At 45.3% G+C, this 22439-nt stretch overlaps 1 protein-coding gene across 1 annotated transcript; it reads left to right on the forward strand.

Moving 5' to 3' along the window:
- Positions 1 to 2718: 2718 nt before the first annotated feature.
- Positions 2719 to 6147, forward strand: LOC144245190 (elongation factor 1-alpha, oocyte form-like). The gene is given in 9 exon segments (XM_077780622.1): positions 2719 to 2862; positions 3043 to 3222; positions 3480 to 3697; positions 3699 to 3774; positions 3875 to 3960; positions 3962 to 3990; positions 4311 to 4567; positions 5671 to 5905; positions 6029 to 6147. Coding segments are annotated over 9 exon segments (1344 nt in total).
- The last annotated feature ends 16292 nt before the right edge of the window (positions 6148 to 22439 follow it).

Here is a 22439-nt window from a genome sequence, read left to right on the forward strand (position 1 = left end):
CCCCAGTAGACTCAGGAGGTAAATATTTCCCACCACTTTACAGAGAAGGAAACTGAAGCTCAGAAAGACTAGTTCACATAGGGTATAAGCAAGCAGGGCAGCATTTAGACTCAGATCCGCCTCTGAAGTGAAATTGTCTTATATGCTTACTTTGCCTCTGGGCTACTTCAAAGAGGTTGACATGAAATGTCATTACAGTTGCATGTTAAAACAGCATGGACAGTGATCAGTTCAATTGTACCTGGTGGATGGGCTGCAGAAGCAGGGAGGGGTCTAGAGTATGACTCCTTAGAGCCCACAGCACAGTCCTTTGGGAGCTCCTTCGAGGCTGGAGCCTGACTTTGGGACGAGGGAGAAAATATTGACCAATTTGTGTTCTCCATTTGGGTGCAAGTGCTTTCATGAGCACTCATGGTCTCCCTCCCTCTCTTTTGATCCCCTTTCCACTTACATCAAATGTACATCAAGTGCACTGCTTGGCTGGGGCCCCCCACCTCTCTCCATGACTCCTATATTAGCCTCCTAAGGGCCGCCCCCTCCAGTCTCAGTCCCCAGAGCTTCTCACCATGTAATGAACGAGTAATTTTCCCCCTGAGGGCAATAAAGAGTAATCAAGAGATTTAAGCAGGGGGATTACATAATTAGATTTACAGTTTAGGAAAATTAAATGCTGAGGAGTTAATGCATAATGATCTTTCCCTCTTCATCCCTTTAGCCACTATTTTCTCTAATCCATTCCCTGCCCTCTGGGCAAATTGAGTATAGGACTGTGCTCTGCTGTTTCCTCTGCCCGGCAAGCCCCGCCCTCCATCACCTGTGGACCCTGACATGCTCAGTGTCTAAGACCCGATAAAGCTTCTCTATGAAGCAGTCCTGACTTCCCCATATGCCTGGGGCTCTCCTGAATCAGCCCCACTGATAGCGCTCCTAGTCCTGTATCCTTACATCAAAATGTTTCTCGGGGCGCCTGGGTGGCTTAGTCGGTTCAGCGTCTGACTTTCGCTTAGGTCATGATCTCGCGGTTCGTGAGTTCGAGCCCCGCGTCGGGCTCTCTGCTGACTGCCAGCTTAGAGCCTGGAGCCTGTTTCAGTCTGTGACTCCCTCTCTCTCTGACCCTCCCCTGCTCATGCTGTCTCTCTCTCTCTCTCTCTCTTAGAAATAAAATTTAAAAAAAATGTTTCTTGTGGTCTCTCTCCCTTATCAGAGTGTGAACCCCTCAAGGACGAGCTGGCTCACTCATAGTTGCCTCTATAGCTCCTTGGGCAGAGTCGAGCAGTGGTTACTCCTAGATGTAAGTGGAATGGATAAATAGGCTCAATAGTTATGCTTTTCTCCTTCTAGAAAGTGACTGGGTGAGGAAAATATATTGATACTGGGGACCAAGGACTTGCTGAACCTTTTAGACAGTATTTTATCACCTTAGATGTTAGATAATTCTACAAAACGGGGAAAGGGAGAGGATTTGGTTTCCTAAGGACCTTGCTTCTCTGACATTTTAGTTTCTTGGTTCTTTAGGAGTAAAGGTAGAAAATAATGACTTAAAAAATGAGCAAAGCAGACAGTTCTCAGGGATGTGGCCCTTAGTGGGACCAGGAGCCCTGGAACGGCAGACCCCTTAAAGGCCTCCTGTCCTCCTGGGCCCAAGCCGGAAAAGGAGTGAGCATTTACTGTATGTGAAGGAGCTCTGCCGAGGACTTTCTAGGGGAAGGACCAGGACATACTTGGCCTCAGAGAAGGCTCCAGGCAGCCACAGTCAGTCTTCACGCAGGCCAAGCAGCAGTCTAAGTGATCCTAGATGGCTGACTTGAAGGAGACCCAGAAGCGACTGCCGGGTCTCCCCGGGCCTGAGAGCTTCTTAGAAGAGGGCTCTTGACTGCTTCCTAATTTGGGCGTCTTCATCCTACTGCACAGTGTTGGGTGCTGCACTCAGTAAATGCTGAATGGATGAAGAGCCACAACCATTCTGTACCTTAGTCTTAAGGGAACACCTGCACAAAGTGCTGTACCGTGAACATGTATTCTATATCTTATCCACGCCTTCCCTCCCCTCACTCCCCAAGCCCAGTAATCCTACTTAAAAAAAAGCATTAGTGGGCCTTACCCACCCTCTCTTCATCCAAAAATCCAATCAATCAAGATGGGAGTCTTCCAAATTGGGACTGGGGTTAGGGAGTGTCATTTTCTAAACAGTTGCCTCTGGCTTCGGATTTGGTGGGAACCAGAAGGAGGGTCTAGGGCTAGGTTTATAAAAGCAAGAGGCGAGCCGTTGGCTACTGTCACAGCTGCTATAGCTCCTGCTGGTCTTTGGACCTAGTTTTCTTCTTTTCCCTTAGAGGTGAGTTCTTATAGGGGACAAGCGAACTATAGAGCATCAGGGTCTCTTACCACAAGTGAATCAGAAGGAGAAGGGAGTGGGAGGAGGGGATTGGCTGAGCCCTGGCCTTTTGGGGAAGGCCAGCAGAGGAAGGATAAGCTAGGACTGCTTGGAAGTACCCACCAGGGCCCCGGGACCAGTCCCAGCCTGTGAGCCTGGGCAGGTTAGTTTTATTTTGCAGTTTATGCCTGCCATGTCTTAGACTCTGGGCGAAGCACTGAAGTGGAAAGGGGTGTTGGACCCAAGCAGAGAATGGAGGGAAATGAACAAAGGAGGCAGGCCAGGAATACCTTGGCATCACCTGTTCCCAGTGTTTATCCAGCAGTGACTAGTGAAGCCAGACGATGGGCAAAGAGAAGATTCATGTCAACATTGTTGTCATTGGCCATGTGGACTCTGGCAAGTCCACCACCACCGGGCACCTCATCTACAAGTGTGGGGGCATCGATAAGAGAACCATCGAGAAGTTCGAGAAGGAGGCAGCTGAGGTAAGGCGCCCATTGTTTGTAGGAATGGCAGGAAGTGGGGGCTGTGCCCCTTGTGAGGGGGTCGAGCTTGCAGCCTGCAGAAAGCAGGGTGCACTCTGCAGGTCTAAGGTGCCCGGAAGTTGGCTGTAAAAAACCTGTTCGTTCACCATCCATACAACATCCTTCCCTCCCCTTCCCCAGATGGGCAAGGGCTCCTTCAAATATGCTTGGGTGCTGGACAAGCTGAAGGCGGAGAGAGAGCGTGGCATCACCATCGACATATCCCTGTGGAAGTTTGAGACTAGCAAATTCTACATCACCATCATCGATGCCCCAGGCCACAGAGACTTCATCAAGAACATGATAACTGGCACATCCCAGGTAAAGCAGTATGTCCTCAGGCGCCTCCTTGGGCACCTGGAAAGAGGAACTAAAAGCTCATTGGCGGGAGTAGAGGAGTTTCCGTGGGAGGCAGGACCTGATAGTGCAGGAAAGTCCATGAATTCCTACGGGCCAATTTTGTAAGTTTCCAGGGCACACCCCTCAGCTTTACAAAGGAATCTGGGCCTGCCCGAAGGGCCAGCCGGCTTCCGGGCCTGTCCGAGGCTCCCTGCCCCAGCCCCTTGTCCCGCCTGCAGGCTGACTGCGCCGTGCTCATCGTGGCGGGCGGTGTGGGCGAGTTCGAAGCCGGGATCTCCAAGAATGGGCAGACCCGCGAGCATGCGCTGCTGGCCTACACGCTGGGCGTGAAGCAGCTCATCGTGGCTGTCAACAAGATGGACTCCACGGAGCCCGCCTACAGCGCCGCGCGCTTCCAGGAGATCACCAAGGAAGTGAGCGCCTACATCAAGAAGATCCTACAACCCAGCCGCCGTGGCCTTCGTGCCCATCTCGGGCTGGCACGGCGACAACATGCTGGAGCCCAGCAGCAACGTGAGTGCGGGGTCCGGGGTGGGGGGCAGGTGCGATTGGTCCTGGAGGGGGCGCACCGGGACCCGTGCCCCAGACTCACGTGCGCCCTCTGTCCCCGCAGATGCCCTGGTTCAAGGGCTGGAAGGTGGAGCGGAAGGAGGGAAACGCCACCGGGGTGACTCTGCTGGAAGCTCTGGACGCCATCCTCNCCTCTGCAGGACGTGTACAAGATCGGAGGTGAAGGGGCTGGGTGGGGTGGAGGGGAGACCCTTCTCTGCAGTTAGGAAGTTAGGAATGAGCTCTGGTGTCTGACTGCCAGGGTTCAAATCCTGACTTGAACCCACAGCTTCTGAGCTAGGACAAAGTGCAAAAGCACCCAGCATTTCTGGCTATTGCGATAGGTGGTTTAAACAGCTCATGATCCATGCAGTGCTTCCTACTAGTTCCATAGGTGGCCCTTTGTCCTTGAATGCAGAACCAAGGGACCTCCCAAGCAGCCGTTTCTCAAGGCAGGGAGAGGTGTGTGGGACAGCTCTGATTTCCCTTCCCTTGGATAGGCATTGGCACTGTGCCTGTGGGCCGTGTGGAGACCGGCTTCATGAAACCTGGGATGGTGGTCACCTTTGCCCCCACAAACCTCACCACAGAGGTCAAGTCTGTGGAGATGCATCATGAGGCCCTGGCTGAGGCCCTGCCCGGTGACAATGTGGGCTTCAACGTGAAGAATGTGTCTGTAAAGGACGTACGCCGTGGATATGTGGCTGGGGACAGCAGAAACGACCCCCCCATGGAGGCTGCCAGCTTTATTGCACAGGTGAGCACCCAGGAAGCCAAGAGCCTTAAGGGCAGTGGCATTGGTGGGAATTCTTACCTTACTGTTGGAGGCCGGCTCTGGCTGGGGTCCAGGGGTCCCTGAAGGATGGGCGGTGTCAGCGAGAGAGAGAGAGAGCCCCGAAATTCTGATCACCAGGCACGCGTCTCTGCTCTGACTGGGGCTCCACTTTATTATATCGTTAAGTGTTCGGGGGACGGCACAGAAGTGGCATTTGCCTTAGACAATGATTTCTGATGACAAACTTCTTTGGTATGTAAGACGCGTCTCTGCTCTGACTGGGGCTCCGCTTTATTTTATAAGTAAGTCTTTGGGGTACGGCACAGAAGTGGCATTTGCCTTAGACAATGATTTCTGATGACAAACTTTGATATGTAAGAATTTCCCAGAACATAGATTTGTAGGAGACTCCTGCATAACCTTTATCAATAGTGATTGAGGTAGGTGATGTAGATGCTTATCCTATGGGGAAGGATGGTATCTTTAGCATACAGCATAAAAAGGGTGAAGTTACTTTGTGAACAGGGGTCAATAGCTTGTTAAGAAGTATTAAGAAAAACGTATTTCAGGAAACACCTTTGCTCCCATAATCACAAAGAAGCTCCTCAGTAGGTTCCTTCACAGGGTGCAATCAGCATTTTCAGGGCCAGAATAAGTCACTCCGAATACTGATCACAAATGCCTTGGGGGGCCGGTGCTCCAAGCAGAAACAATTGGGTGGGGGTGGATATCTGCCCTTAACTCTAAATTAGGCTCTTTGTCTCAGGGCCAGGCTCAATTGTAACTCTTGTGTTCTTAGCCCCCTTTATTATGTAAGTCTTGGATCTGCAAGGCACAGAGGAAGAGCCTTTTGACAATCATCCACAGTGCTTTCATCTGAAATCTCTTGAAAAGGCAGGAATATGCTTTTCCTTATGAGCAATCTGTGTGGGAAGATAGGTCTGATCTGGAATATTGTGAGGCCAGTGCAGCTCCCAGCACCTTACGGATCAGCCCTGGTTTTTTCTAAGGCCCCAGGCTCATGAAGATGTGGTCCCAGATCACATGTGCCATGTTTCTTACAATTCTGTCCTGCTCTGTGCCAGGTGATTGTCTTAAATCACCCTGGGCAGATCCATGCTGGCTATACCCCAGTGCTGGACTGCCACACAGCTCACATCTCCTGCAAGTTTGCCGAACTGAAGGAGAAGACTGACCGGCGCTCAGGCAAGAAGCTCGAGGACAACCCCAAGGCCCTGAAGTCGGGTGATGCAGCCATTGTTCAGATGGTCCCCGGCAAGGCCATGTGCGTGGAGACCTTTTCGGAGTACCCACCTCTAGGTGAGCCAGGGATTGCTACAGAGTCTTGGGAAGAAAGCCTTTATCTCCTGTGGGCGAAGCACAGACTAAGGAGTGTCCTTACATATGGCTTTCCAGAAACCTATCATTCTTCATCTCTTCCAGGCCGTTTTGCCGTGCGGGACATGAGACAAACAGTGGCCGTGGGAGTTATTAAGGCTGTGGATAAGAAGCCTACTGCTGGCAAGGTCACCAAGTCAGCAGTAAAGGCCAGCAAGAAGTGAGGCATGCTGTTTTCGTCAGCAATCTTCCACTAGAAAAGTTACTTAAAATTCTGTGTATTTACTGAATATGATTAATAAAACTGAAGTAGCTGTCCTGGTTCCTGATTTCTTCCAAGGAGGTAAACAAGAAAACTCAAGGTACACTAATGAACTAAAGTTTAAAGCCCATTGACTTCCCGGACATCTGAGAGGCTCAGTCAGGTTAAGCATTTGACTCTTAATTTCAGCTCACTGTTCATGAGATCCTAGCCCCATGTTGGGCTCTGGGGACAAGCACAGATTCTCAGCTGCTTGGGATTCTCTCTCCCTCTCCGCCCCTCCCCCACTCATGTTCTCTCTCTCTCTCTCTCTCTCTCTCTCTCTCTAACATTAAAAAAAGCCCATTGGCTTCAAAGCACTTATGCCCTGGGTTGTGAAGATGATTCAGGGTCCTGTCCCTCATTCTCAGGCAGGGCTCTATCCCAGCCTTTCTCATTTCCCTCAAACTTAATCACTTCTGGCCTGTTCTCCCTGTAGGGAAGTTGAATTGTTTTGGGATATGAAACACACTCACGATGGCATAACACAGGGTTTCAGTAGTGCCAATGGGTCACTCCAACATTGGTATGTGGTTCCTGGTACTAGGTGCTTTATTACCCAAAACCATGATAGAACAGGAAACATCAAGATTACTCAGCTAAGAATGGAGTGGGAACCCTCAAGCAGCTCACTTGGAAGCTTGGGCTCAAACTGCTGCCCAACAGGCAGTTAAGGTCAGATTAATATTCATATGCCTAGAGGGCAAGGAATGAAGGGATATAGTTCTGTGGTCTTTGCTTCCTAACTGAAATTAATGAACGCAACAGGATAACACCTCATGGACCTGAATAACTTAAATTATGCGTTCTTTCAACATTTGCTGGGAGTCAGCTCCCCAAGGTCTGCCAGTGGTGGGTTCTATGTCCATTTATCAAATACTGGCACTTCCCATCTGAGATGCTGCTCTCACCCCATGGACTTGACCTAGTTAGAGGCAGAGGCAAATGTCAAGTGGAATGGTAGAGGTGGAGAATACCATGAAAGACACACAGTAAAGGCTCTATTCCAACAATCCAAGCAAGGCAGTGACTTGTACCGGGCTGGTAGCTGTGGGGCTAGGTGGTAAGTTCTGAAAGTATTTTGTAAAGTATTTACAAGTTGATGCACTTCTAAAAACTGCATGTCAGGGACACAGAAGGGAAGTCAGCTGGCATTTAGTTTTCTGGCCTGAGGGATTAGAGTGGTAGAGCTTCTGTGAGAGCTAGAAGTGGATTGCCAGCTAAGATGCTGCTGTGGAGAGGTGGAAGAGACTAAAATACTAAGGCTAAGTGGACTTCAGCTCAGGTCATGATCTCACAGTTCATGGGTTGGAGCCCTGCATCAGTCTCTGCTGGTAGCTCAGAGCCTGGAGCCTGCCTGGGATTCTGTGTCTCCCTCTCTCTCTGCTCCCCTACTTGTGCTCTGTCTCTGTCTCTCTCTCAAACATTTAAAATTTTTAAAAATACTCAGGGGGGTAGTCCTCCAAACAAGGAAGTACAATTTCTTGCCCATAAGCTTCTACTGGGAGGTGCCAGGATAGGCATGTGGACCCTGCCTGCTAGAAGGAAATAATCAACTGTGTGATTGCAACCCATTCTTTATCAGAAAAACCATTAGTCTTAAAAACATGGGGAGCGCTCTTAAAATGTGTCAGGGCCTGGGAGGACTGTAGAGTCCTTTTTTTAACAGTTTTAATTCCAGTAAACATACAATGTTATTTCAAGTGTACAATATCATGATTCAACAATTCTATACATCACTCAGTGGTACTCAGTACTCATTAAGGGTACTCTTAATCCCCTTCACCTGTTTCACCCATCTATCCACCCACCTCCCCTCTGGTAGCCATTGGTTTGTTTTCTATAGTTTACAGTCTGTTTCTTGGTTTTTCTCTTTTCTTGGTTCTTTTGTTGCTTAAATGTCATATATGTGTGAAATCATATGGTGTTTACCTTCTCTGAATAACTTTCTTCACTTAGCATTAAACTCTAGATCCATCCATATAAGTGGCAAGATTTCATCAAAATTTTTTTAATGTTTATTTTTGAGAGAGAGACAGAATGAAAGCAGGGGAAGGGCAGAGAGAGGGAAACACAGAATCCAAAGTAGGCCCCAGTGTCTGAGCTGTTAGCACAGAGCCAGATGTGGGGCTTGAACCCACGAACTGTGAGATAACCTGAGCTGAAGTCAGATGCTTAACCAACTGAGCCACCCAGGTGCCCCAAGATTTCATTTTTTTTTTTTATGGGTAATATACTGTTGCATATATATTCCACATCTTCTTTATCCATTTATCAGTGAATACTTGGGCTGCTTTCATAATTTGGCTATTGTGAATGATGCTACTATAAACAGGGGTGCATGTATCTTTAAATTTGTATTTTAATCTTCTCTGGGTAAATACCCAGTATAGAATTACTGAGTCATAGGGTAGTTCTATTTTTAATTTTTGGAGGAATCTCCATACTGTCTTCCACAGTGGCTGCGCCAGTTTGCATTCCCACCAAGAGTGCACAGGAGTTCCTTTTTCTCCACATCCTCACGAACACTGGTTGTTTCTTGTGTTTTTTATTTTAGCCATTCTGATGGGTGTGAGGTGATATCTCATTGTGGTTTTGATTTGCATTTCCCTGATGATGAGTGAGGTTGAGTATCTTTTCACGTATCTATTGGCCATCTGGATGTCATCTTTAGAGAAATGAAATGTCTTTGTCTTCTGCCTGTTTTTTAAATAGCATTACTTGTTTTTTGGGCATTGAGTTATAGAAGTTCTTTATATATTTTGGATACCAACTCTTTATCAGAGATGTCATGTGCAAACAGTAGATTGTCTTTTAGTCTTATTGATTCCTTTGTTGCTCAGAAGCCATATATATGTATATATGCACACATATAACTATTCTCAATGTAGCTTTTGTTTCCCTTCCTCAGGAGAAGGATCTAGAAAGAAGTTACTATGGTCGATATCAAGAGAAATTACTGCCTATGCACTCTTCTAGGACTTTTATGGTTTCAGGTCTTACATTTAGGTCTTTAATCCATTTTGAGTGTATTTTCATGTATGGTATAAGAAAGTGGTCGGTCCAGTTTCATTCTTCTGCGTGTCACTGTCTAGTTTTCCCAACACCATTTGCTGAGGTGTAGATTTTGAAATCTGGGATTGTGATACCTCCAGTGTTCTTCTTTTTTCAAGATTGCTTTGGCTATTTAGAGTCTTTTGTTTTATACACATTCTTAGGATTGTTCTAGCTATGTGGAAAACANAGTAGATTTTGAAATCTGGGATTGTGATACCTCCAGTGTTCTTTTTTCAAGATTGCTTTGGCTATTTAGAGTCTTTTGTTTTATACACATTCTTAGGATTGTTCTAGCTATGTGGAAAACAAAGTGCTGCTGGTATTTTTATAGGGATTGCCTTAAATACATAGATTTCTTTGGGTAGTATGGACATTTTAATGACATTTGTTCTTCTAATCCACGAGCATGGAACATCTTTCCATTTGTATCATCTTCAATTTCTTTCATTAATGTTTTATAGTTTTCAGAGTACAGGCCTTTCACCTCCTTGGTTAAGTTTATTCCTAAGTACCTTATTATTTTTCCTGCAGTTGTAAATGGGATTCTTCTCTTGATTTCTCTTTATGCTGCTTCATTATTAGCGTGTGGAAATGCAACAGATTTCTACATCTTCACTTTGTATCCTGTGACCTTACTGAATTCGGTGATCAGTTCTAGTAGTGTTTTGGTGGAGTCTTGAGGGTTTTTTATATAAAGTGGTGTGTCATCTGCGAACAGTGAAAGCTTTACTTCTTCCTATAGAGCCCTTTCTGCAGCCAGGTTGGGAATATCACTTCCTGCCCTTTCCTGAGACTTTGATGTCCAAGATTTAGACTAAAAATACAGTGCCCTCTTCTCACCAGTCAATTACATTACCTGTCCATGCCTGTCAGGTTGGCTCCCTCTCAAGTGCAAATGTGCAGGGAAACCCCAGACCCAGCACAAACCTGGAAATAATAGCAGGATGGCCTATTGGAGCTGTCACCACATCAGGCATCAAGAAACTCACCTGTCTACAGGCTGGGAAACCTGTCAAACCCCAGCTGCTGTCAGCACAAATCTGCCTAACGGAACCTGGACCAAGCTTTGAAAGACCTCAAGCCTGTCAGTGTCATCAAAGGCCACCCTGGCTGGCTTGGGGAAGCAGGAGTGTTCAGGAGCTGCTTGGGGATAAGAAGGCAGATTGCCCACCTGTCATTCTCTACCCCCTCCTGCTGCCTGGGCAAAACGGCCAGTCCTTTTTGTCCTCAGAACTCTTTATTCAGAGTTCTACACATCACAACTACAGCTTTGCTTCAAGTGATCAGAGAACTCAAGTTGCAACTTTGCGGTGCCTGGGTCCCTGGTGCGTACTCCAGAAGAACTTGTTGAATGGCGAGTGAATGAGTGTCAGCATGTCTCTTGAAATAAGTGAATGACTGTGGATGCCAATTTACTCTTAATTCTCAAGAATAGTCAGGGTTCTGATGCTTGTTTCTCAAAAATGCCTTAAAAAATTCCATTTGAAAAGAAAACTCAAAATATCATAATGAGTCCTCCTAAGTGCTGTGTTTGCTACTCAGTAATTACTCACCGAGGTGACAGGAAGTGGTGCTGGTCATAGAGGGAACCAGGTCCCATTAGAAACCCCAAGAGCACTGCAAAGAGCTGCCAGAGCTGGCCGAGGTTTTGCACCTAACCCTGGAGAAGGATTCCTGCTGGTCTAGGGCCCTCTCATTTAGTCCTTAACACCAGGTTGCAAATGGATCTAATAATTGGGCAGTCACAATGGGGGGGGCCTCCTCTCGTTGGATGTCCCCGTGTCTGGCCCTGAGACAGTTTGGTACAACGGAGCAAGCCTCACATGGAATTCTCCCACACATACTCCTGTTAGCAGGCATCGAACAGGCATGCATGACTGCCTCCCAGTGAAGTCCCAACAACCAGCCCTTGTCTTTCCCGACAAACACCTTGCCTGCAGGTAGATGAGGCATCAGGCAGTAGGCTTCAGCTAGGCTTCTAGTGGGGGAGGGCGGTGCAGAATCCCCTGAAAATGACTCAAGATGGGATAGAGTCCCTAGGGCCTAGCTTCCATTTCAAAGGGTAGAGGCCCTTGGGCTCACCTGTTCATCCAGGAAGGTGCCTAAGGTAATAGCTCCTGTCAACTTCTACATCAACACTACACATTTCACCACTCGAAAAATCTTTACTAAAATCCCTGACAACAAACAAACTCTCTGGTGCTACCTGGAAGTAAATAAGATTGAGGCTGACTTGCCTGAGGCTCCTGGTAAGAGCCATCTCCTCCCCTGCTCCTCCCAGCCGCTTCTACCCCTGTGGGGGCGTCCGAGTACTCCTTCAAACATTCAGTAGCCATCTCTAGAGTGTGCAGTCCCAAGTCGGTTACTTCAGCGATTAAACAACCACGTCTACTCTGTAGAATAAAACAACTACCCTACAGGCCACACATCACACCAGGACACTCTGAAGTCCTTGGGCCCCCTCTTTCCCGGGAGGCTATGCTACCTAATCCAGTGCCCCACCCACTCCCAGGAAGCCCTAACTTGCTTTATTGGCAGCAGTGTTCCCTCTAGTGATAGGTCAGTGATGAGGAATCTCCCTTGCTGTCACTAGATCTGGTGGAAGTCCGCTGCGCCCCGCGCTTGCATCGTTCCCAGCCATCCAGGCTGTGGTGCTGACCCACCCACCTCAGACACACAAGGAGGCACCCTGGCTCCCAAATTTCAGTCTGTTCTGTGTCAGACTCTTCCTGTCTCATAGTCCGTAAGCCCTTGTCCTCAGGCCCATTCCAGAGGCTCTGTAGCCCCCAACCTACTCTGTGGGTAGTCTGTGAGTGCGTGAAGGGGGCTTCTTCTTGGCTGACACACAGAGCTCACTGGGCCCTGGCCTCTCATCACCCTGGGCTGCTGCAGTTTGTAGCCCTGGGTCCTGCAGAATTGCTGTGGCTGCCTCACTTCCCCCATCTACTGAGTCCAGGAGGACAGGGAGCCATTTACTTTTTTACTCATCTTGTCTTTTCCCAGATGTTCACTACAGACAGACATGGTTGAGCTGGATGGAACACTTAGTCCCGACCACCCATGTGTCATAGTCTGGCAAGGAAAATAAGTAAATAGAAAACTATAATATGGGGGCACATGGGTGGCTCAGTCGGTTAAGTGTCTGACTTCAGCGCAGGTCATGATCTCACAGTTCATGGGTTCGAGCCCCGCGTCGGGCTCTGTGTTGACAGCTGGCTTAGAGCCTGGGGCCTGCTTTAGATTCTGCGTCTCCCTCTCTCTCTGACCCTCCCATGCTCACGCTCTCTCTCTCTCTCTCTCAGAAATAAAAAACAAACAAACAAAAAAGAAAACTATAATATGATGTGAGAAATCTATGATATGGCTAACTTTGGGAGGCTGTGGAAGAGCGTAAGGGGGCAACAACAGAGGTTGGGGAACCGAAAAATCTTGGAAATACTGTACTGGCCTCTAAAAAAACCCCAAAACACCCCCCCAAACAAAAACAAATAAACAGCATGTACAAAGGCCCAGAGGGGAACAGGAGGGCAGTATGCTGGTGTGCAGATTGGGAATGCCAAGGTGGACAGGCCTTCATGTGATGGGGACAGAGAGGAGCCATTAGGTGTTCATGTGAATGCCTTTCTTCTAAATGAGAAATGCAGGCTGTGAGCTGACTGAGACACTTACATTGGGCCCTAACATGAAAAACTCTGCAGTGACTAGACATGACCTGATACTTCCACTTGCTGCGAGGTGGTCGGGGTACCCCGCCACTTTCATTAGGGCTGAGAGGGCCTCATGGTGAGGGCATCATGTCATTGACATGGAAATAAATGATCCAGACTCTACCAGACTGAGATGGTCCTTTCCTTGGGTGGAAGCTAAATTGAAATTCTAAAATGACCTTGTTGTCATTTGTCTGAATACAATTGGTTTCTTCTGGTTCTATTAAACCAAGGCCCGGATTCCAGAAACAGAAATCCAAGCTGTCATTGCCCATTCATTGAAGCAATTGGTATTTTGGTACTGTAGGGAGACGTGCCGGCTCATGTTTACAGAACTGTTTGCATTTGATGACAACACAGTGCCACTGAGAGAAGTCACCCTAAGGAAAAATCTGTTTTCCTTCCATCCCGAAAAGAAATGTCTTACCACATCTGAGAGAAGGAGCATGTCCAGCATTCGGAGATAGCAGTAGACCCTCAAAGAGAAATCTGCCTTCCTCTTGTTTACCCAGAGGCCAAGTGGGGGTTGGAAATATTTTCAGAAGAAGAACTTCATACCTTCCTCACTCACATTCCCGTTTCCCGTAATTAGCCAAGTCCTAATTATTCCCTGTATTGTCTCTGCCACATTAGTTTTGTGAGACAATGGTGTGTGAGACAATGGTGCATAACTCAAACACAGGGCCAATCTAAATGAGAAACTGGCGGAGGGCTCCTGGGACGATTGCATTATTCATGAAAAGGCATCAGAACAATTGGAGGATAGCGTTAGATTTTAAATCACAGCAGCAATTACAAGACAATTATCCAAAATGGTGTAATTGCCGCAGCTCCGGGGTGTGGGGCACACCCCCGCACAGTGGCTGTGCCACTTTCTTTTAATACCGTGAGGAAGACTGGTATGTTCATTGTAAGAAGAGATTGTACACGAGAAAACATTTGTGTTCCTCCCTCTAGGCCACAGAAAGCTAGCGACCAGAGCCTCAGTGAAAAATGGAGCCTGAGGCCACACCCAAGTCTTCGAGGATCCCTTGCCTTGCTGGCTCCAAAATAGGCTGCTTTTGGGTATTTGACCCTGTCCTTGGGTGGCTTTCAGTCCAGGCACAGAGGCTGAATCCTACTTTTTCTAGATGATGTTCCTCAGCCAAGGATACCCTATACGAGGCAATGGGAAGTAGCTTGCTCCGCAGGCAGCAAACGAGGCTTTACTCACCGTGCCAATACCTAGAGGCACCTGGCTGGCTCAGTCCATTGAGCGTCTGACTTTGGCTCAGGTCCTGATCTCGAGGTTTGTGAGTTCAAGCCCCGCATGGGGCGTGCTATGGTCACAGAGCCCGCTTTAGATCCTGTCTCTCTTTCTTGCTGCCCCTGCCCTGCCTGCACTCTCTTAAAAATAAAGAAAATATTTTCGAAAACTTACTATTCCAATATTTAGTGGCAGCATCATTTCGTATCTGCTATTATAAAAGCAGCCACCATATCCTGAGTGCATAAGACACACAATATACTTTTCATATCTTATTTCACTTAAACTCAGTGGGTCTTGGTTTTCTTTGCACCATCTATTCAACAAATAATTATCTATCCGGCATCTTCTTTTTATCAGGCTCTGTTGGGTTGTATCAGTGACAAAAGAGCCCTGTCTTCTTGGAGCCTGCCTCATGGATACGATGTACTGTCTACAGCACCAGCTTGGCCAAATGTAATTGGTATCAAAACATTGTCTAGGTCTTTTCTAATCTCTCTTCTTTTCTTCTCCTTCCTTTCCTTCTCTGCTATCTTTGCGTTAGAACTCTGAGTCTTTTCCACTCAACAAACACTGCTTAAGCACCTATTTAACAATATCTGGCAATATCTAAAATGGGTATATGCTTTGTATAATAAAATCACCATTAGATCTTTATTGTACAATGTACTTGCACAGGGTTGCTAAGATATGTTCAACAATATGCACTACAGTGTTGTTTGTGACAGTTCCAAACTGCAAATGATGCCAAATGTCCATCAATAAGAGGACTGTCAAGTAAATTAGGGGGCTTCTATACAGCAAGATATTACACAGCTGCTAAAAGAATGTACCCATTACGGGAAGGTGTCCGGGACTCCCATGAAGTAGAAATGGCAAGTTTCACAACAGTGTGTACAGTTGGAGCCCATATTTGTATTAGAAGTTTCACACATTTACATTTACATTGCATTATAGAAAAAAGGCTGGAAGGATTTGCATCAAATTATTATATTTGAGATCATTATTATATATCTGGGAAGTATGTTGGGAATAAAAAAGAATTTAGCTTTCTTCTTTGTCTTCTGATTTAAAACATATATAGATTATTTTAAAAATATTTTTGGTCAAACATCATTTTGGTCAAATATTCTTTTCTTCTTTTAAGATTTTATTATTGTTTTAAATTTTATTCATTTATTTTGAGAGAGACAGAGCACACAAGGGTGGGAGGGGTAGAGAGAGAGGGAGAGCGAGAATCCCCTAGAGGTTCTTCACTGACAGTGCAGAGCCCGATGTGGGGCTCAAACCCATAAACCGTGAGATCACGACCTGGGCTGAAATCAAGAGTCAGATGGTTAACTGACAGAGCCACCCACGTACCCCTTTAAAGATTTTAGTTTTAAGTCATCTCTACACCCAATGTGGGGCTCGAACTCACAACCCCAAGATCAAGAGTTGCATGCTCTACTGACTGAGCCAGCCAGGCACCCCTCAAATACTATTTTCTGAAGGTGTTTGCGGATAAGATTAACATGTAAATCAGAACACTTTGAATAAAGATTACCCTCCATAATATGGGTGGGTCTCATCTAACCAGTTGAAGGCCTTAATAGAACAAAGACTTGTCTCCCCAGAGCAAGAAGGAGTTCTGCCAGCCGACTGCATTTGGACCTGCACGCCAACTCTTCCTCGAGTCTGCGGGCTCCTGGCCTATCCTTACCCTACCTCATAAGACTTTGGACTCACCAAACCTCCACAGCCGCATGAGCCAATTCCTTAAAATAAACCTCTCTCTCGTTCTCTCTTTTATATACACATATATGCATCCTGTTGTTTCTGTTTTCAGGTAGTTGGTGAGCACACCAAAGGGTGACGTAGGGAATGTTCTGGAGCTCCATAACTTCCTTCAGCCACCCCCAAATACACATAAAACCTGAGTGTGGTGTGCTTGCTTGGCCAAAGCAGCTTCAAGAAAGTCCTCAATCTCCAGAGACTGCCTCTGGAGAAAAGGTATGTAGGTTTGGAAAGCATCCATTTCTTGTGACCAGCAGGGCCTGGGCCCTGGCCTCCAGGTCTCCTAAGGTCTCTCAGCCTCTAATATAAGACCCTCCCACCCCAGTGGACAGGCCCACTGTCCAGGGGTGTCCAGGGTAAAGGGGTGCGGGTGCAGGTGAAGGATTCCCATCTCCAGACTTAGAAGTTTGGTCTCCAAACCTAGAAGCTCCATCTTCCTATCTTCCTTGAACTCATCAATGGCCCTCAAATATAAAGAAAGCAAAAAAAAAAAAAAGAAAAAGAAAAACAGAAAAAAGAAAGCAAATCATGAAAAGTTAAAAAGGGTGACTTTGTAAAAGCAAGAAAAACATCTAAATACACAGAGTGAAAGAATAGGATATTAATGTAAAAATGTCAACACTGTGATTACAGCTGTGAAAAATTATGCAAATGAATGGTTGTATTGCTGTATTACTGTAAAGAAATAATGGAAAAGAAAATAAATGGAAAATAAAAACAGAAATCACTATGGTGGTAGCGGTATGGGGAGTTCTCCTCTCCCCCAACAAGAGCTTATTTAGTATTGCTTTTGTTGCTTGTCAGTCAAAAAAATGTCAATCAAAATGGAAAAATGGGTGAGATCTTTTTTTTTTCTGAAGAGGCTTTGTTTATCTCTACTGGGCTTGTTTCTTAATGTCTAGGACTTCTTAAATTTTTAAAAAATGCTTACTTATTTTTGAGAGAGAGAGACAGAGACAGAGCACAAATGGGGGAGGAGCGGAGAGAAAGGGAGACACAGAATTTGAAGGAGGCTCCAGGCTCCGAGCTGTCAGCACAGTGCCCGACGCTGGGCTCGAACCCACCAACCATGAGATCATGACTTGAGCCGAAGTTGGATGCTTAACCGACTGAGCCACTGAAACTAGAATGAGCCTGGGGCAGCACTTCTGTTATTCACACCTATTAGAGGGATCTCATCTAACGGCTGCCCCAGTTACGTAAGGTACATATGATTTGTTAACATGAGTTTTCAAAATCTAAGGGTCAGCAGAGTTGGTTTCTTCTGGAGTTCCTTTCTTTTTCTTTTTCTTTTCTTTTTCTTCTTTTCTTCCCTCCCTCCCTCCCTCCCTTCCTTCCTTCCTTCTTTTTAAGTAGACTTCATGCCCAGCATGGAGTCCAATTCCAGGTTTGAACTCATGACCCTGAGACCAAGATGTGAGCTGAGAACGTGAGTAGAATGTTTAACCAACTGAGCGGCCCAGGTGTCTCTTGTGGAGTTTCTGAGGGAAAATGTGTACTGACCCTCTCTTCTAGTTTCTGGTGGTTCTCACAGTCCTTGGGGTTCCTTGGCTTGAGACCTGGCACTTTAATCTCTGTCCCCACCTTCACATGCATGTTCCCTTGTGTGTGTATCTGTGTCTCTTTTCCTCTTCTTATAAAGACAATTGTTACATTGGATCAGGGGGCCACTCTAACCCAGTGTCACTTCATTTTAACTTGCTTATATCTGCCATGAGCCTATTTCCAAATAAGGTCATTTTCACAGGCACCCAAGGCTAGGACTTTAACAGAGCCTTTCAGGGAACACAATTCAGCCAACAACAGAGGGAGTCAAACCCAGTCTCTCTGAAACCAAAACTACGCTTTGCGTGAGGCCCTTGGAAATCTTGAGAGCACAATTAAAGTAGGGATTTTACAGGTAGGAAATGAGGCAACAGATATTTGGAAAGTTATTGTAATGGTCTGCAAATGCACACTGAATAATTGATATGTTAATAAAAGACCTCACAAATACACTTGGAAATACTTAAATAAGCAATGCCTGAAATAATGTGAAAAATGGGTAATTCAAGAGCAGTGGATGGCAGCCTGTCTTCTGTGAATGCTGGGTTCATCACAAAGTGAATTCAGCTCTTCATTTTTAACTCTACGAGTAATAATTGTGACTTTTTATGACTAAAAAGTGTTGACCATCTCTTCCTGTCAAATAAAGTGTAATTTGTTGGTAAGTTGACATTGCCTCCATTATATATATAGGAATAATTTATTCATCTCCCTGATCCCAGTACATAACATCAAATAATGCAATAGCTACACACACACACACACACACACACACACACACACACACACACACACTAATTACAAAGCACAGCTCAGTGTTAAAGTGCAAGATTCAATTGTAATCTGCACATTTTTCTCTCAAGTATTTTCCAGCTCTGACAATCATTTCTATGATTCAGATTCAATCACATGATTCTGATTTTTGCTGGAAAATCCAAACCAAAAGAAACAGTTTAATTTGCTGACTGCACTGAAGGAACATTGCTCATCACATTATCCAAATTTCAAATCTATGCCACATAATGGGAAAATTAAATTTTCTCATTGTTAAAAATGATCAGAATCATTCAGCAGCAAGCCTCCAGGTTACGGATTCTCTAATTCCCTTGTATCCTGAATTCTTAATTAATTATATTCTGAGACGGGCAAAAAGTCCCTTTGTGCTCAGAGCCCAAGCCTTTTTCTGTGCTAGGTGAATTATTTACACAGTAAATCTTATCACAGCCTTTCAGTTCTGTCCCCAAAGTTGCTGCCCTTTTGGTCATTTTAATCTCACTCCTCTCAGAGCTAATTTCCGACCATTTAGAACAAGCATGCCCACCGTTAGCCTTCCCACACACCAAGATCTCGTCACCCGTCGCCGAATTCCTTTGTGACCCAGTTAAATGCCATTTCTCTCTGGGTCACAGAAATGACACAACCTTAAAATCTCTGCTTCAAGAAGGAGGACCTGGGATTGATCAGGGACTCGGCTTCATTAGGAAATGCCAGGACGAGAAGGATGATGAACCTTTGTACGGATAGGCGTCTGCATCAAAGCCCTGTCTCTCCTATCTGTGCAAAACACATTTATTTAAACAAGACGCTTGATAATGCACCAAAGAGTGTTCTCAGGAAGCATGACTCCAGAGAACACCTGGGGTTGAAGCCAAAGGATTTTTCTTTCTTATGAATAGTTTTAACCATTCTGGACTGAACTGTTTCTCTAGTAGCCAGATGAGATGGGGCCCCTGGAAATGATTAAAGCCCCTTCTACACAGTGGAACCTGAATGAAAATTAGGAAAAATGATATGTGGCTACCATTTGAGTGCTTATTGTTTGCCAGACACTGTACTAAGCTCTTTGCATGAATTGCATCACTGTTTCTTGTAACCTACCTTTCTTATAGAGTATGCAACTAAAGTACATAGTGATTCAGTAATTCACCCAAGTTCACATGAGGCTAGTGTGTATTAAGAGTCCAAGTCAAAAGTCCCACTGTGCTTCCCAGACATTAATGTGCATGCATATGAATTCTCTGGAGAGCTTGGGTACATATAGATTCTAACTCAGTGGGTCTGGGACTCCATATTTCTAGCATGCTGGGGGATCTCTGGTGAGATAGATGCTGCTGGTCTGTGGACCAAAATTGAGGACCAAGGTGGTAGTCCCTAACTCTAAAGACTCCAAAGTGATACATTACGGTTCCTCTGAATGCTCCTTCTTTGTTTTCAACTGATGCAAGCTCATATGGAAAGTCACGTTTTTAAGGATTCCTTTGAGCTTTTCTACAGCACAGAGATTAGACCATTTCAAAGCTAAAAGTTGTGGAATAACGATCGTTCAGACATGGCCTGATGTTATAAGGACATCAGCATTCGATCTCTATGGAATCTGCTTATGTTTTCCTGGGTAAAAGGAAAAGTCCTAATGTAGGGCCCGAGAGCTAGACAGTTAGTGTCTCAGAGAGAATGAGTTCTTGGTGCTCCTGCCAGCCAGCAATCCAGCCCTCCTCTAGGAGCCCTGCCTAACGGACGAGTAGCACATGTGACGATATCTATAGAAGTGGGGACTTCCAGGGTCAGTTCTCCTGGCAGTGGTGAGTTGCCATAGCAGTCTCCAACCTAGGATCTCCTGAGAATCTGGAGCAGCAGTGTGGCTTCTGGAACACTAAGCCAGCTCCACAGGCTTGGTTTGACAGAGAGAGCTCTATAGTTTTCTACATACTATGTATAACTATTGATAGGGTTATTATTTGGTGAAACCACTTTAAAGGCAATTAAAATAGAAGAAATGCTTAGACTTTAAAAATGGACAGATGTTTTGACTTAAAAATTCTGCTTCCAGAGGAGAACCTGGGTGCTTTAGTGTGTTAAACATCAGATGCTTGGTTTCAGCTCAGGTCATGATCTCACGGTTTGTGAGTTCGAGCCCCGCACCGGACTCTGTGCTGACAGTGTGGAGCCTGCTTGGGATTCTCTCTCTCCCTCTCTCTCTGCCCCTCCCCTACTCACTGTCTCTGTCTTTCTCTCAAAAGAATAAACTTATAAAAATAAAAAATCAATAAATCAATAAAAATTCTGCTTCCAAACATCTATCCTTCAGAAGTACTAACACGTGTGCACATTGGCATAAGGATGTACATGGGAGCACTATCTGTAATATCTGGACAGTAAAACAGCCTGATTAAAATAGCATGATTAAATATATTATGGAGTTCCCATCGTATGGAAAACAATGCAGCCATTAAGAAACTACAGCACTAGCCCGTGAAGATGTCAAAGACAGATGGTAAAGCAAATGCAGCAAGTTTCAGGATAATCAGATCCCATTGTGTAACTCCCTCCCTCCCATTTACATATATGTATTTGTACGTATACCGGGAGTCTTCATCACCCGAACCCTTTACTGTTAGGAGGTTGAACAGCAGAGAAAAGGTATTCGCACTAAGACGGTATTCACCAATGAACTGAAAGCGTATACAAATATTTTCTAGGGCAACGTCTCTGCCTGCTTGGCCCTGGAGTCAATATCTGTGCTGCTCTGGCTCTAGCTGATCATGGGTTCCCAGAACTTCATGCCAATCCCATGCAAGGTGCTGAGGGCGCTAAATGAAAGGGCGTCATTGGCAAACAGTGCATGCTTTCCTGAAGTCTGAGAAAGTGATAGGGGAGAGGCATTTGAATCTTATAGAATCCCAAGGGCCAAGGAAGGGCTGCTAGATCAGAAATTGTAAAAAGGCAATCATCAAGGAGGATCACAAAAGGGCACTCAGTAGAGACTAACTGGAATGTAAAGTGTTTCAGAAATGTCCCTTACATAGTTAAAGAAACTATATTTTGAAGGTAGAAGATACGAGGGGATGTCAGTTGCAAAGTGAAAAGGACCTTTCATGCTTTGTTGGGGACGCCTTTGGATTGTGTCTGTCTTTCCATGAGAAAGTAGTTATGTATTACTTAGAGTGGCATTTTTAAAATTCCCAAAAGCGTATTTATAAAAATTCCCCTTTGAAAAAGTATGTCAGTGTGTATCTCCACAGAAAATGTCCTGAAAGAATATACTCTGATAAAATACAAGTGATTGTTTTTGGTGACATATAGAGGGGTTCTTTATGCCCTTCTTTCTCCTGTCTTCATTTTCTTGTTTATGTCATGAACTTGCACTGGTTTGGAGTAAGAGGAAGGAAGGAAGAAGGGAAGGAAAGAAGGAAGGAAGGAAGGAAGGGAGGGAGGGAGGGAGGGAGGAAGGAAGGAAGGAAGGGCAGTACAAACAATGAAGGAAACACTAAAAATATGTTCTAGAATTTTCTACATTTAAGCCACTTGTTCCTGCTTGGTTTGTTAGGCTGTTTTAATTTGTGTGCCAGTTTGTCCCAAGTTATCATTTATTGTTTGATATTTAGGCTGTCCAAATCTTCTTTATTAAAAAAATATAAAATAGGTATAATTGGCTAAAAATTAATTAGAATTTAACAAGTAACAAGATGGATACAAGGGGTGCTTGGATGGCTTAGTCAGTAGAGCATGTGACTCTTGCTTTTAGGGTCATGAGTTTGAGCCACATGTGGGCATATGGAGCTTACTTAAAAAAAAAAGAAGAATCAAGACATAAATGGAACAATTTTGAGAAATGGGCCAAATGATTTAAGATGAAGATCTAGGTTGGAAAACTACCCTGCTGGACCCAAATTAGCAGTTAATCCAAAACTAGTGACTGGTGATGATAATTTTTACTCAAATCACAGTGTCCATTTGGTTGAAATTTCAGACGGATTCTGCAGGGCCTGCCAGGTCGGGTGCTATGCTCTTAAAGGCCTTTTTTTTTTTTTTTAAAGTTTTTAAAATGTTTTATTTATTTCTGAGAGAGAGAGAGACAGAGAGACAGCGTGAGCAGGAGAGGGTCAG

Source organism: Crocuta crocuta, unplaced genomic scaffold, assembly GCF_008692635.1.
Source record: "Crocuta crocuta isolate KB4526 unplaced genomic scaffold, BGI_CrCroc_1.0 scaffold78, whole genome shotgun sequence".
Classification (NCBI taxonomy): domain Eukaryota; kingdom Metazoa; phylum Chordata; class Mammalia; order Carnivora; family Hyaenidae; genus Crocuta; species Crocuta crocuta.